This window comes from Exophiala oligosperma (assembly GCF_000835515.1).
Source record: "Exophiala oligosperma strain CBS 72588 unplaced genomic scaffold supercont1.1, whole genome shotgun sequence".
Lineage (NCBI taxonomy): Eukaryota > Fungi > Ascomycota > Eurotiomycetes > Chaetothyriales > Herpotrichiellaceae > Exophiala > Exophiala oligosperma.
The window spans coordinates 1,126,722-1,141,333 of NW_015622818.1; the positions used below are offsets into that span (position 1 = coordinate 1,126,722).

At 51.1% G+C, this 14,612-nt stretch overlaps 5 protein-coding genes across 5 annotated transcripts; 1 reads left to right on the forward strand and 4 right to left on the reverse strand.

The window, feature by feature from the left end:
- Nucleotides 1-45: 45 nt before the first annotated feature.
- On the forward strand, nt 46-2,366 carry PV06_00390 (uncharacterized protein). The gene has a single exon (XM_016400888.1). It carries the CDS (start codon nt 378-380, stop codon nt 1,659-1,661), a length of 1,284 nt encoding a protein of 427 aa, XP_016267941.1. The 5' UTR covers nt 46-377; the 3' UTR covers nt 1,662-2,366.
- PV06_00391 (sodium/hydrogen exchanger 3) lies at nt 2,322-5,175 on the reverse strand. Its single transcript, XM_016400889.1, has 6 exons — nt 4,987-5,175; nt 4,903-4,932; nt 4,696-4,845; nt 4,510-4,643; nt 3,932-4,457; nt 2,322-3,869 (listed from the first exon to the last, which is right to left on the reverse strand). Exons 1-6 carry the CDS (start codon nt 5,024-5,026, stop codon nt 2,653-2,655), a joined length of 2,097 nt encoding a protein of 698 aa, XP_016267942.1. The 5' UTR covers nt 5,027-5,175; the 3' UTR covers nt 2,322-2,652.
- A 485-nt stretch (nt 5,176-5,660) lies between these two features.
- Nucleotides 5,661-10,694, reverse strand: PV06_00392 (uncharacterized protein). Its single transcript, XM_016400890.1, has 3 exons — nt 10,237-10,694; nt 6,190-10,155; nt 5,661-6,137 (listed from the first exon to the last, which is right to left on the reverse strand). The coding sequence occupies exons 1-3, from the start codon at nt 10,327-10,329 to the stop codon at nt 5,910-5,912; spliced, it is 4,287 nt and encodes a 1,428-aa protein (XP_016267943.1). The 5' UTR covers nt 10,330-10,694; the 3' UTR covers nt 5,661-5,909.
- Nucleotides 10,695-10,903: 209 nt separating this feature from the next.
- On the reverse strand, nt 10,904-12,840 carry PV06_00393 (uncharacterized protein). Its single transcript, XM_016400891.1, has 4 exons — nt 12,381-12,840; nt 12,146-12,313; nt 11,700-12,096; nt 10,904-11,649 (listed from the first exon to the last, which is right to left on the reverse strand). The coding sequence occupies exons 1-4, from the start codon at nt 12,505-12,507 to the stop codon at nt 11,121-11,123; spliced, it is 1,221 nt and encodes a 406-aa protein (XP_016267944.1). The 5' UTR covers nt 12,508-12,840; the 3' UTR covers nt 10,904-11,120.
- Nucleotides 12,841-13,137: 297 nt separating this feature from the next.
- On the reverse strand, nt 13,138-14,587 carry PV06_00394 (60S ribosomal protein L2-B; the record flags this gene model as incomplete). The annotated part of the gene is made up of 5 exons (XM_016400892.1): nt 13,138-13,663; nt 13,721-14,212; nt 14,266-14,315; nt 14,364-14,473; nt 14,540-14,587. 5 exons carry the CDS (start codon nt 14,585-14,587, stop codon nt 13,440-13,442), a joined length of 924 nt encoding a protein of 307 aa, XP_016267945.1. The 3' UTR covers nt 13,138-13,439.
- Nucleotides 14,588-14,612: the final 25 nt, after the last annotated feature.

The following is a 14,612-nucleotide window of genomic DNA, read 5'->3' on the forward strand; positions in this document are numbered from 1 at the left end:
TGTACGTTACTGGCCTACTTGGCTATTACTCCCTGTCGCCGCCTACAGCCTTGTGGACGGGGCCGAAAGACGGATGAATGAATTTCAGGCCCAACGATTTCTTACACTAAATCCTCGTATTTATATTAGTGAGAAGACCTGGAGAAGGATCTTCACTACCTACTTGGTTCTGCAGCCTGACAAAACCCATTTTCACTCGAACTACTTTTTTTGAATAATCAAACCACTCCCTCTCACAGTCGACGTCCCTTTTTTTTCCTCCTCCATCTTAAAAAACTCGTTTCTCATCCCAAAAAGTCCCCCCCATCCTCGCGGACACTTCAAAAGTTTTAGACAAGAGACTGTTGAACCACCCCGTATCCCCCACACACACCAAGATGAACGGCGCACCAGACGCGGCCGAGGAAATCGACCTCTACGGAATCCTGGGCGTGCCCAAGGATGCCTCACAGTCAGATATCCGCAAGGCGTACCGGAAGCAAGCCCTCCAGCACCACCCTGACAAAGTCCCTCCCGAGGAGCGAGAAGAGGCCGAAGCTCGATTCAAGGCTGCCAGCCAGGCCTATGAGATCCTCTACGACGACGAAAAGCGACACCTCTACGACGCCCACGGCATGGCCGCCTTCAACGGCAGCGGGGGCCCCGGCGGCATGGGTGCCGAAGTCAACATGGAAGACATCCTGAACATGTTCGGCATGGGTGGCGGCATCCCTGGAATGGGCGGGATGCCGGGCATGGGCGGCGGAGGGCGCAGGAAGATGCGACGCAGCCCCGACGAGAACCAGAAATACGAGGTGACGCTGGAAGATTTGTACAAGGGCAAAACGGTGAAATTCTCGTCCACCAAGAACGTCATCTGCTCCAAGTGCAGCGGCAGCGGCGGCGTCGACAAGGCCAAGCCCAAGGAGTGTTCCGCCTGCAAGGGGCAAGGCGTCAAGCAGATCCTGAGCCAGGTCGGCCCCGGCATGCTGACCCAGCGCATGGTCGAGTGCGGGGCCTGCGAAGGCACCGGCGAGGTCTGGAACCCCAAGGACAAGTGCAAGAAGTGCAAGGGTAAAAAGGTCACCGAGGAGCGGAAGCAGCTCGAGCTCTACATCCCGCGGGGCGCCAGGGAGGGCGACCAGATCCGGCTGGAGGGGGAGGCGGACCAGATCCCCGGCGCCGACGAGACGGGCGACATCATCTTCCACCTGGTCGAGCAGCCCCACGACGTCTTCCAGCGGACCGGCAACGACCTGTCGGCCAAGCTGGAGATCACCCTCGCCGAGGCCCTGGCCGGCTTCCACCGCGTCGTGGTCAAGCACCTCGACGGCCGCGGCCTCGAGCTCAACCACCCCCAGACCCCGGGCCAGATCCTCCGCCCCGGCGAGGTCCTCAAGGTCCCCGGCGAGGGCATGCCGTTGAAGAGGAGCGACGCCCGGGGCGACCTGTACCTGGTCGTCGAGGTCGTGTTCCCCGAGGACGGCTACTTCACCGACCCGGCCGCCCTCGAGAGCCTCCAGAAACTGTTGCCGGGACCCGCCCCGGCCATCGAGGTCGAAGAGGCCGACGAGGTGCCCTTCGAGGTCGCCGACATTGACGACATTGGTGGCCAAGAGGCAGGAAACGCGTGGGAGGACGACGAGGACGGTCCTCAACAGGCCCAATGCCAGACCCAGTAAACCAACCACAAACAAGACCAAGAAAGAAACAAAAAGAGGACGAGAACAAAGGTTTTCGGGCCTCAATGTGGGTGGGCAAAACGGGCATGATGTGACGAAAGTTTTTTATGACACTTTGTGGCAAGCCAGGTCGACGATGTTGGGGGTTTTCATTTTCCTCTTCCCATCGTCACGAAATCGGCAGAGAGAAAACCCAGAGGACCCCCCTTGATGGCAGCAGAGCATCGGGAAACGGCGTTTTTCAAGGGTGCTTTTTGAAGAGCATTCCGATGACGGCGTTGGATGATAGATTGCTTCTTTTTTTCTTTGCTGTGGGAGAATGCTGCTCCACGGCCCTCTACCCCCCAGGTCCCGTTCGATGGGCCAGTTGGGATAATTGATCAAGATCAAGGTCACTTGCCTCTGAGAGTTGGCCGTGGCTCTTGTAGCTCGGTTAAGAGTCCCTCAGCGATTTCGTAGTGACGGAGCATGTTTTGTGTGTGTGTCAATCGGATCAGAACCTCCCTCTCTTTTTGTCTATCGTTCCTTTCCTCCATTGGGTAGATATATTCCTCTGCCGCACGCATCGATCTTAGGGGTACCAATTAAACAACTCCCCATAAGACCATGAAAGCATATACAACAGAACAATACCTTCTGTTTCTATTTTTAAAAAAATCTGATTCATTTCCCATACTCGTAGTCGTGTGCAAAGGAAGGCGGTACATACAACAAAGTCTATAAATATATATACACGCACGCACCCATGAAACATCGCACATCACAGCCACCAAGAGCTCAGTGTTTTTTTACAAAGACACAGAAAAGGGCGCGACGCCTTATCGTGATGCCTGTGTGTAATTCTTCTAGTCGGCGCCCGGCCAGACTTCTCGCAAGCCAGTCCACCAGCCAGCCTTGGGCAAGTAATCGTCGTAACTGTCTCACTCAACATCTACGTGAGACCTGACCGCCTCGATGTGTATGCGTCGACCACACACCAGGCCACAGGCATTTACGAGGGTGGCGGTCCCTTGCCTTGCCCTTGATGTTGGTCTAGCAGTAGATGAGGCTTGATGAAATCCTCGTCCAATTGTCTGAACCAAGCTGTATGATCGGCCGTCGCTCCACGCAAAAGATTGCGTATACTGCTGCTCGCTAACGGGCCATTTGAGGGGGTTGATGTTCCACCGGTCGTGGACCCTGCGACACCCATATCCCCGTCTGCGCCATTCTCGCCACCGTTGAGTATGATGTCTGGAGCAGACCTTGTCCGCGGGTCAGGCACGTAAGGATCGCCATTGGCTCCTGCCAGAGGGGATGGCTTCCGTCTCGGCGCAGCAGGCGGAAGATCAAGATCTATGGCGTCTTCGTCATCATCGCTGGTAGACCCGCTATTGTGATCAAGCAGCTTTCCTTGCTGAGCAGTAATCTCTCGCTCACGCTGACTGATAGTAGAGTTCTTGCGATGATTTCCGGCCCGTTTGGGCTTGTCAAAAGGAGGTGAGGCGCCGTTGCTGCTACTGTAACCTCTGTCCGAACGTGGACGGGAAGCCGAGCCATTTGCACGGCCCGACCGGCGATTAGGACTGTTCTCAATATAATCGAGACCAATGTTCGATGGTCTAGGATGGTGCCCGAAAGCAGCCCCCGATCGCTTGTAATAGGTGCCGCCATTGGCGGTCTCGATGTCGAACTCGTCGTCTGAATCAATTTCTTCGACAACGCCCGTTCGAATTCCTAGAATCTCGAGCATGCGTGCTGTTGTGCCACCAAAAATGATGACGGTGAGCACCACCACGACAAGAACTGTCGCACGAAGGGCTGGACCTTCGTTACCTTGGAGGCCGGCAGCCAGCGCGACGCCGACGGCACCGCGCAGACCAGCCCAGAAGAGCATGGCCTGATAGTGCCAAGGAAGCTCTTCAGCGACGTCTCGTCCCTTCCTCTTCGCGCGAAGGCGAATGATATAGTTGATTGCCTTGGACAGAGGGAAGACGGCTAGCCACCGTGCGGCACATATACCAACCACCGTGACTAGGATGAATAAAGGTTTGAAGACGAGGTCGGTCTCTGTGAATAAGGTGAGACCAAGATAGATAAAGATGAAATTTTCGGACAGTTGTGCAAGGATCTGGAAGATAAACTTGGTGGTAAGCTGTGTTCGCCTCGACATGTTGTAATAGGCGTAATGCTTGAGTGTGATGCCACAAAATAAGAGGGACACAATGCCTGAAGACAAGTCAGCACCTAGCACCGCTGGTGTGGAAGTTGACGGTCCTTGCGACTCTTACCTGACATGTGCACGCCATTGGAGAAGAAATAGCTTGCATAGGCGATCAATACGACAAGACAGCTTTCAATTTTAGGAAACCTTCGAACGAGGGTGTATTTCAAGGTCAAAGCAGTGCCAACACCCACAATGACACCAATCAACAAGCTAGTGAAGAACACAAGTAAGAAGATGCCGATAGCTTCAAAGAGACTGATCACGTTCAGATTCCCCGATGCGCCCTCCCTATAGCGCTGTGCGGTCTCGAACAGAACGATAGCGATCGCGTCATTCAGAATAGATTCTCCGAAGATCACAGTATACAGCTTCGGCTCGACTTTGTAGAGGTTGAAGATGGCCAGGATGGTGACGGGATCTGTAGCGGATAATGTCGCGCCCACGGAAATGGCTTCAACCCAGGTGATGGTCAAGCCATCGAATGGGACTCTGGTCCACAGCCACAAAATCAGGCCGAGTGATACTGCTGAGATGAAGGTCCCAGCAAAGGCAAAAGTCAAGATTGTACCGATGTTGCGGAAGAAATTGGCCTGCAATATGTCAGCGATGGGTGTCGATCGATTCTTCGTTCTTGTCTCTGACCTGATGTAACTCGTAACCCGAAGCCAAAATGATGGGTGGCAGTAACAGATTGAAGAAAAACTGATAGTCAAAGCTGACAGTATCTTGTATCGCATTTCCAGGTGTGATGCGTATAACCAGCCCAACAACCATTCCTACCATCCATCAGTCAATGCGGACTCTTCTGCGCGCCGTGAATGTGCGCACCTGCAAATATAGATATTACAGTCTCATGAACTGCCTGAATTCTCTTCTGCTGTAGCATGTAGCTTGTAAACAGAGCCGCAATGAGCAGCATGATCAGAATGAACAGCGCCCATGATGAGAATATCTCTTTCTGTCCGGCCTCAGAAGGCTCTGTGGAGGAAACGTCAGCGGTCACTCAGCAGAAGCGCCAGTCAAGTAAGGTCGCACCGTCCGGATCAATCTCTTCGGCTTGTCGACCTGCAAGGCATTAGTATCCTGTTGTTCTCCTTTCCAGGCATGTCTCTTTCTTACGGAGGAGGTTCAACGTTGCGCCAACTAAACTCGACGCCATTTTGGCGCAGGTGGTGCAGCGATCATTCGACACTGTCAAACAGACTCAGCATGGCCGATCGACAAGAGTGAGGAGGGTGTCGAGTATGGAGTGTGGCCGCTGAAGATAAAAGTACAATGCCGGTTTGGAGTTGAGAGACAGACTGCGATGTGTCCGATATCGAGATGTTGACTGGTACTTTAGAATTGGTCTAATTTGATCGATACCACGGCGGGGCGAAGCGCAGTCTTGGGCCCAGCAATAATTGGGACGAATATCTGTACCTACAGGCACTTATCATTTAGGCTGTACGGCGTTCACTTAGGGTTGATTTAGTAGTCCCTACGGAGACATTGTACTCTACATCTAGGTACTCCCCCTCGACTCCGTACCTGATCTTAAACCACTTAGATAGCTGTTATGGACTAGGCCACATGCCATGCGTTGTTCGTTAAGTTGAACAGCCAGGCCAAGGATACTCATGACACGAAACTGTCCTTGATCAAAAGACCCCTTCTGCAATACTCCTTGTAGAGGCGCGGAGTACGTAGTAGGTACTGCGTAGTTAGGTGGTAAATACGCGTCGTCACCTATTTCATCCGTCAAAACCTCCTTATCAAAGAAATCAACAGCCAGCTGATGGCTGTCTATCAAGTTCATGTTCAAACTAATTTAACATTGATGGACGATGTAGCATCTGAATTATCAACACACACATACAATCCATCTCACTCCAAGGTCTCGATTGTTCTGATGACTCTCATCCTACTCCTGAGAATGCTTGCCTGCTTCGACAGATCCCAACCAGCCGACCAGCCATGCTTTGGCAATAGCAACGGAACGCCTCGAATGTGTTTAATGCCAATGCGTTCCTCTCCAAAACATTGATGGTACAATAGTACAGTTATTCCGTCCCACTTGCTGCACCGCTTGTAGTTCCATACCCGTTGCTACCACCACCTCCCAACGTCAACTTGAGCTTGGTAGTTCCCATGGGAGCGACCGATCCTCGAGGTGTCCCGGCGCTTGAACCTGCAGCAGTGGAATCGCCGTCTTGGCCCGATTTGTCACCGATGCTGGCAAGGCTGGGGTTGTTACCAATTTGCTTTGCAATTTCTTCGTTACAATGATTCTAGAGAGGCATTAGTGGGCAGTAAGAAAACACGACATGGTGGTTAACTTACCTCAATAGCAATTGCATCATTATACAACATGCTTCCGTCTTCGTTGTACGTCTTGGCATTCCTCGCCAGGAGTGCAATGTCGTTACTGAAATCTTTGAGGGTCGAGTATTGGTGGTTGTTGATGCGCTTCTCGATCATATCCATCGCGATGGGATCCTGAATGAAGTTGTAGTAGTCGGGGTACAGCTTCCTGGGCGGCAGTTCAAGGAAGGGCCCTATGATCAACCGAGTGGGTGCCTCGTCATCGCTTTCGTCGTCTGATTGCTCTTCTGGGTCTGAGTCGGGGACTTCCAGTGCCTTGATCGATCCAAACACTGCCTTGAGGGCTTTTTGTAACGTACTTCGGTCTGAAGGACTGAGAATGTCGATCGCCTTGGGCTGTCTGCCCCGCTTGCGTTTCGTTGGTGGAGTCTCTTCTTCAATATCATCTCCTTTACGCTTTTGCCCTACTGATTTTCTTGGTCCTTTCTTCTTCGGTGGCGGTTCTTCTTCCTCTTCAGAGCTCTCTGGCTCAGGCTCCGGTGATGATGTGACACCTGCAGCGACACGTTCACGTTTGGCTTTGTTATCACGTCTCTTCTTGATTCTGGCCGCTTTGCGGGCTGCAGCTTCTCCAATAGAGTCATCTGAGTCGTCAACAGCAGCGAGCCACTGCTCTTCTGTCAGGCCGTCGTCATATTTGACTTGAGTCTTGACTCGGGCTCCACGACCAGCATATTCTTCTACCTCTTCTTGGACAGGATTCTCCTCGGTCATGTAGATCTCTGGAAGTTCATCCTCGCCCATGAGACGCGGCAACGGCTTGCCAGGTCCGTATGGGTCGGTGGCTTCACGCTCTTTGTCCATTTGCTTGAAGAGAACCAATTCCTCCTCACTGCGGGCCATAATTTCGTTAAGGTCGTCATCGTCCATCTCCTCTTGTTCTGCAGCCTGCTCCGCAGCCTCCGCCGATTCGAGAAGAGTTTTCAAAAATGCATCCCGTTCTTCGGCTGTAGATTTGTTGTCGAACTTACCAGCTTGAATGACCTTGCCATCCATATCGAGTTTGAACTGGGCGCGTTCTAGAATCTTCTCTTCGACTGAGTTAGAGGTGATGAGACGCAGAATTTTGACTTCGTTCTTCTGTCCTATACGATGCGCACGATCTTGAGCTTGCAAATCCTGGTGGGGATTCCAGTCAGAATCGTAAATGATGACCGTATCTGCAGTCTGAAGATTGAGACCGAGACCACCTGCACGAGTGGAGAGCAGGAAGCAGAAGTATGGAGATCCCGGCTCGTTGAAGACGCGCAGCAAATCCGAGCGATCTTCTGCTTTTGTAGCTCCGTCAAGTCGTAGATACTTAATACCACGAAGACGTAGAAAATCTTCCATGATGTTCATAATCTGTGTCATCTGGAAAAACATGAGAACACGATGTCCAGTGGCGTAAAATTTGGGCAAAATCCGATCGAGAAGCTCGAATTTGCCTGCTGTACGCCAGATGGAATCATTGGTGCCACGGCTGGGATTCATCTGGTCCTCGACTGGTTCAAAGACGTAGGGGTGATTGCACAATTTCCTCAGCTGCATCAACATATTGCTGAGACCACGCATGCTTGTCTTGCCACCCTTGCCATCGGCAATGACAAGTTTATTGTGTGTCATCAACTGCACATTCAACCTGTTCTGTAGTGCCGAGAAACGACATTTGATGACGCGCTCTTGCTTGTCGGGTAGATCCTTTTCCACGTCCTTCTTCAGTCGACGTAGGAGGAATGGTCGCAAAACTTTGTGCAGACGACGAATGATCAAAAGTGACTCTTCTTCAGAGAGTTCCATCTTGTCCTGGCCACCAGTATTGGCGAAAGGAGTATTGAACCACTCATCGAATGATTTGACGGACTTGAAGATGGTGGGAAGGACGAAGTTGAGAAGAGCCCACAGCTCGGGCAAATTGTTTTGCAACGGCGTACCAGTCAGAATCAGACGGTAGCGTGTAGTGTAATATTGAGTGATGGTACTGCTGAGTTTCGATTGTGCATTCTTCATGCGGTGACCTTCGTCGACTATCATGTGTACCCACTTGATCTTACTTAAAATCGGTCGGTCCTTGATGATGTATTCGTAGGTCGTCAGAAGCACCTGAAAGTTGCCTTGTCGAATGCTTGCCTGTTGAGCCTTTCTGGAAGTGGGAGGACCTTTGTACACAATCCGCCTGACTGAAGGGGCCCATTTCTCGAATTCGAGGTTCCAATTAGTTAAGGTGCTGAGAGGTACGATGACCAGAAATGGGCCGACTTGCTTCTTCTTCTCGATGAGGTATGTGACCAAGCTGATGGTTTGAATTGTCTTTCCGAGACCCATTTCATCTGCCAAAATACCGTTCAAGTTGTTGTTGAACAGCGAAATCATCCATTGGAGACCCTTCAATTGGTATTCTTTCAGGGTTCCTCCAACGAGGATCGAGGGCTGGACTGTGACTTCTTCCTTGATACGATGGGCAACGGCATAGTAGTCGACCTTTCCACCGCCTTCGTCGTCAGATCCATCTTCGTCTTCCTCCTCGTCCTCATAGTCATCTTGGCCCCATTTCTCTGCAGTGCTGCGTTGCTGCTGTCTGACTGAAGCTGCCAGTTGTTTCAAGAAACCATCAGTCTGCTTCAGAAGATGTGTGATACGTGAATCCTTGGCTTGCCCAAGTAGTTTTAGATAGGTTTCTTCGTCATTGGCCTTCAGAGCCTGCAACCGCTGCTTGGCTGTTCGCTCAATCCGCTTCTGCTCTTCACGCTCCATATGCTGGTGATGTGCTACCATCATGCGGCCAAGTTTCTGAACACGACCACGCTGGCTGGTGGCGTTGGCGCGAAGATCTTGACCATGAGCGATAATGGATTGCAAGTGATTAGACTGTCTCGTCTTCTCCTTGTTCTCTCTTGCATCTCGTTGTTGCTTCTCAAGCTTCTCGGTGATCCGAGCCTCGCGCAGTGATTGTTTCTTCATCCTACGATGCATAGATCGATTGGCCGTCATGGCTAGATTATCGTAATAATACAGATCTTGTTGGAGTTCCCGGCGGAGATCACGTTGTTTCTGTGCCAAACTCAGTTTCTTGAATTCAATCAATGCCTTGATCTTGAGGCTGTCGTCAGCTTGCGGCTCGGCTGATTTACTTGTATCCCATGTCGCAATATTTGCGACCTGGGTGGCAAGTTCAGCTTTGCGAGCCTGAATCCGATTGTAGAGAAGACGCTCTTGTTCCTCTCGCAGTTGCTCGATATCGATTCCAATAGGCATGATGCTTGGGATCCTTTGTCGTTTGGACCGCTGTGCATGATCTGAAAAGCTAATCATCTTGGTAAGAAGGTCATAAGGAGATTGAGAAGTCTCAAAGTAAGACTTGGTTTGGACGAGCTCTTTGGTGGCACCGTCCTTCTGGCTGACAGGAGCCTTTGCAGTCTTGTCATTGGTTGAGCCACTATCGGATAGGTTGGGTTGTTGTTGTTGCTGTGGTTTATGAGCCGGAAACAACTGCTGTTGAAGCTTTGGAGGAAGCGGCATGTTTTTCGATAGCATCTTAAATGCGTAAATCTGTGTTCGCAAGAGGTTCAGCTGCTCAGGAGAAAATGTGCCATTCATCTGAGCTGCAACGCGTTGGGCTTGCGTTGCCGCTGTTTGAGCACTATTGGATGTAGTCGCAGGCTGAGTAGGTGTTGAGGAAGCACCATTGACTGGTTGACTAGCGTTAGATGTCGGGACATTGGCAGTGCCATTCATCGGTGCCACATTTGAATTGCCATTTGTTTGCTGTCCATTTTGCTGACCCTGTTGTTGCCGGGCTTGAAGTTGCTGTTGTTTTTGCGCCTGCTGCATTGCCGCCATCTTTCGATAGTTCTGTTGTTGCTGAACAGCGGTAAGGAAGCGGTGGGCTTTGAGGTACTCAGGATCATTTTCGGGGACATTTTGGGCCTTCATGCGCTGAAATTTCTGCGACGTGTCAGTGAGGTGGCAACCAAAAACGCGTCTACATGTGGTGTGGTCTTTATCTACACTCCTGGTGTTGCTTACCTGGTACACCTCTTGGACTTGGGCTTGCGAAAGGTTCTGAGGGAGAGCGGTGCCGTGCGACTGCATATTTGGCGCAGACTGGACCGAAGCCATGGTGAAGGGGGTAGGGACCGTTGACTTCGGGAAACCTCAGTCAAGGCAATCAGATTGCGTCTTTATAGGACATCAACAATATTCAATCTAACGTTGCTGGGGATCGATTGGCGGGAATGGGGTTCAGCCTTGTATGTATGGATGAACTTGGCGCCGTCCTGTGATGGAAATACTCCTGGTGAAGTGACTGGAGATACGCAGTTGAGGTGAGGTGGCCAAAGGAGGGGACGAAGAGTGGGTGGCCGGTCTTTGGCGCACTCCTCAAATTAGTCAGTGACCGAGTACGGTTTCGTGACGATGAACAGTGATGAATGCGACGCGTTGATGATGATTTTCGAAGCTGAGAGGGGCTTCACGTTCGGTTCGGAAATGGAGGCAGTGACACGGTAAAGATTCGCAAGTTGCGGCCATTCAAACAGCGGAACGCCAAGCCGATGTCTTTTGCCGCTTTAAAGTCACGTGATTTTCTTGGTTTTGCGCAACTCCGTCTCCAGCTACGTCTGCATATTCCATATGCTGTTTGATACTACTGTATAGACAGATACTGGGGCACGTCTTGCCAGAATTGATCCTAGGTTAAGAATGCTGTGTTGAGCTTGGGAAGTCATCACTTATATGTTTGGGAGCAATACACCACTTAGTGCCTCTTGTACATAAAACTCCATCCATGATACGGCACCTCCTATTCCATGTGCTTTGCAGAATCCTGTGCATCCAACCAACACCATACTGCCGGTGCTACCCAAAATCTTCCAATTCATTAACAGCAAAGTTTATCTCAGGTCCCTCTTCTACGTCAGAAGAGTTCGCTTGGCAGGTACTGGAGGTGGAGGGGGCTTCTTTGCACGAGATGGTGGTGGCGGAGGGGGTCCGCTGCTCTTTTTGAGCGGAGTGAATGAGCCACTTCCATGCGATGTAGCAGGCGAGACTGATTGTTCTCCATAGCCATGGTCAGGACTGCTGTTTGTATAAGAGCCCGAATCGTCCGCAAAGACATCTTGTTCTTCAACGTTTCGGAGTTGTGAACGTGCCGTTCGAATCATCAGGGAATCGCTTGGAACCCGTGTAATGCGGGCCATGTTGGCAGGAGACAAATCTCGCCCACCATCGTATGTAGTTGATCTATTAAAAGCCGGACGTGGCGAGTGGTCATACAACTGTTCGCCGTAACGAGCTGTTTGAGAGCGGCTTGACTTAATGGATGGCCGTACTTCAACAACGGGAGTCATTTCCTCAGCCGGTTCCAAGTATTGGGTATAAGAGCGGACCGTGTTGGAGCGGGACCGAGCATTAGGACGGGAACCTCTGTATTGTTGCGATCTGTGCGACAATGTCAGTAGGCGGGCTTAAAGGAGAAATCATGTACCTACCTCGCCGGCCACTCGTTTTTCAATTGCAACAATGCTTCTCTGCACTTGTCGTGGTATGCCAATTCAGCGTCAAGGAAGGCTGCTAGATCTGAAACACATTCAGGATCGGATTCACGGATTTCCTCCATTCTTCGTTGGACATCATCTGCGGACTCTTCGTATTTCGCCTTCTGGGTCCGCAGTTCTTCTTCAACTCGGAAATCCTCCTTCTTCGCTTTTTGCATCTTCGCTAACGATGTGTCATATGCAAGCCTCCTTGTCTCGAGCCGCTTGCGAGCAGCCTGGAATTCTTTCATCTGAACTTGTGACCTTTCTAGGGACTCTAGCCATGAGTTCGTCGCAGCTATGATGTATGTTTCTTGCGCGCGAGCCAATCTCTCCTGAGTCCGGCCAAACACTTTGTAACTGTCAGCGTCATTCCGAGGCCAATGTCGAGGTACACTCACTGGTGAGCGATTGTCCATAATCGGAATCAGGCTCAAAATCCTCTCCATGCGCTATCATGGTTCCTCCCAGGTAGGTGATTGGTAGCGTTTTCTCCTTGCCCTCTACTTCAGATCTTTTAGAGATTGCCTTTACATATCCGGTCATGGATTTCTGCATCTTCTCCAGACCTAAATACCACAGGTTAGTTTCTCGTCTCCTAGCGCAAATCTGTCGTAACAACGCGGTGTTGCTCACCTTCCTGGCGCAGGCCCATCTCTATTTCCAGCGCTTTGAAATCGTCGGACACATTAGTCTTGACTTCTCCTCCCATGCGCTCTCCAGCCCATTGTTTGAAACGATCCAGCTTCTTGTTCACATTCATGGTTGCGATGGTGTCGCGTCAAGGTTGATAGTAATGTGGTGGTGGTGGGGATAAAGGAACGAGAAGAGCGAAGGATACTCTGATAATATGATGATACAACGATAAATTATGCAGACGAGAATTGTGCTGCGCGGTGAGCGAGTGCGTGAGAGCGAACGGAGACTCCGGCTGATCTGACCCCTCGCGGTCTTTTAACTGGAATGCGGCGGCACAAGGGCTGAACAAGCGACCAAAAGAAAGTCAGGCGAGCCGGAGGGAGCAGCGCCAGGGTAGAAGTTGATTTAAAACGAGTGTCTGCGCTTACAGGCCTAAACATGGAAGAAGACGGACTCCTCCAACAAAACGAGCCACAGGCCGTTGAAGAAACAGCTTTAGATAACGCTGGAAGCGGCGATCGTGACGCGCAACCTTCGTCCATTAGGGTCCAACCGCCAGTGGTTCGTGCCTCTTACCCCTGACTTCAAACCCTTGTGGTGCTTGTGTCTCTGAGACAAAACCCACGCCAAACACGCTGAGCCGCCACCAGAATGGCAAAGTCTGGACTGCCATATTTTACTTGACGTCGATTGGCAGTGTTCCTGCCGAGCACTATTTTCATTGCTCGACAGTCCGCATGGCGCCACGAGTCTTCAACGAAATTACGACACCCAGAGATCGGTCACTTTTGGATTGCATCTAACTACGGATTTGATGATTTTTTGGCTATGTCTGCCTCCACAAACAGTGTCAATGGAAAAGACGTATTGATGAAACTTGGTATCATTCCACTCAAAATCTCGGCATTCATGAGCTTCGTCTTTCCGATAGATTTTTCCACGCGCTGGCCTCCTACTTGCCAGATTCTTTGACCTCCTTTCAAGACTATGTTGCAAGTCGCCAGGTGACCATAATACAATGACGCCGAATTCCGCACCCCCATGCAATCGTCACGTTTAGTCCTTCGTCTTCTGGGTACCACGGAGCAGACCAGTTCTTCTGGCGGCAATGAGACCAGCCTTTTGACCTTGTGCAGCGTATCTGGAGATGGTTGAGGCTTTACCAATGTGCTGATGGTTACCACCACCGTGAGGATGGTCGACGGGGTTCATGGCAACACCACGAGTCTTGGGCCAGGAGTTTCGCTTGACAGCGAACTTGTGCTTCGCGCGAGATGCCTCTGTGGGTATATTGTTAGCAATCGTGGTGTAGTGGAAATTTTTTCAGAACCACATACTCAGCATTGGCTTGTCTGTTCGTCCACCTCCTGCAACGATACCAATCATGCCTCTGGCCGAGCTGAGAATGACCTTCTTCGCACCACTGGGCAGCTTGACACGGGTCTTGCCCTCATCTGGGTTGTGTCCAATAACGGTAACATAGTTGCCAGATGTTCGGCCCAAAGCACCGCGGTCACCGATCTTCTCTTCGACGTTGGAGACAACCGTACCCTCGGGAACTTGACCAAGAGGCAGGACGTTACCAATGCTCAGCGATGCGTTCTTTCCGGCGTAGATGAATTGTCCAGTGTAGAGGCCTTCGTTTGCGATGAATGTCTCGGCTCGCTTCTTGAAGCTGTAAGGATCGCGGAATTCTACCTTGGCGAGAGGTGCGCCTCGGCCGGGGTCGTGGATGATATCCTTCACGATACCTCGCACATAACCATGTCTTTCACTGTAGTCGAGAGTTCGGAACTTGGCTGGGGCCTTGTTGAGGCGAGTGTGAGCGGCTGGAAATACGAGGTTAGTGAGAGATCGAATGAAGGGAAGTGCGACGACGAACTGAAAATGCTCCCACGGCCTTTTCGCTGGTTGCGGATAACTCGACCCATCCTGCGAAAGTCAGCGAGTCCAAGCGATACAGAATGCTCGACAACTTACTTTGCAACGGTGTTGTCAGGACGGGACGGCAATGAGGTCGTGGATTGAGAGTTGTACAACTGCGCACTTTCCAATTTTCCACCTGTGGGCAACAACTGCCACTTCCAACTCTTGGCATTAGTTGTGTCACGTGAATATTGCCAAGCTCAGACTATCCTTGGCTTTTCAGCTTCTACAGACCTCCTATAGACCTCAGCCATCCGCAGCAAGACGTCAATTGTCATATCGAATTATATTAACCTTGTGACT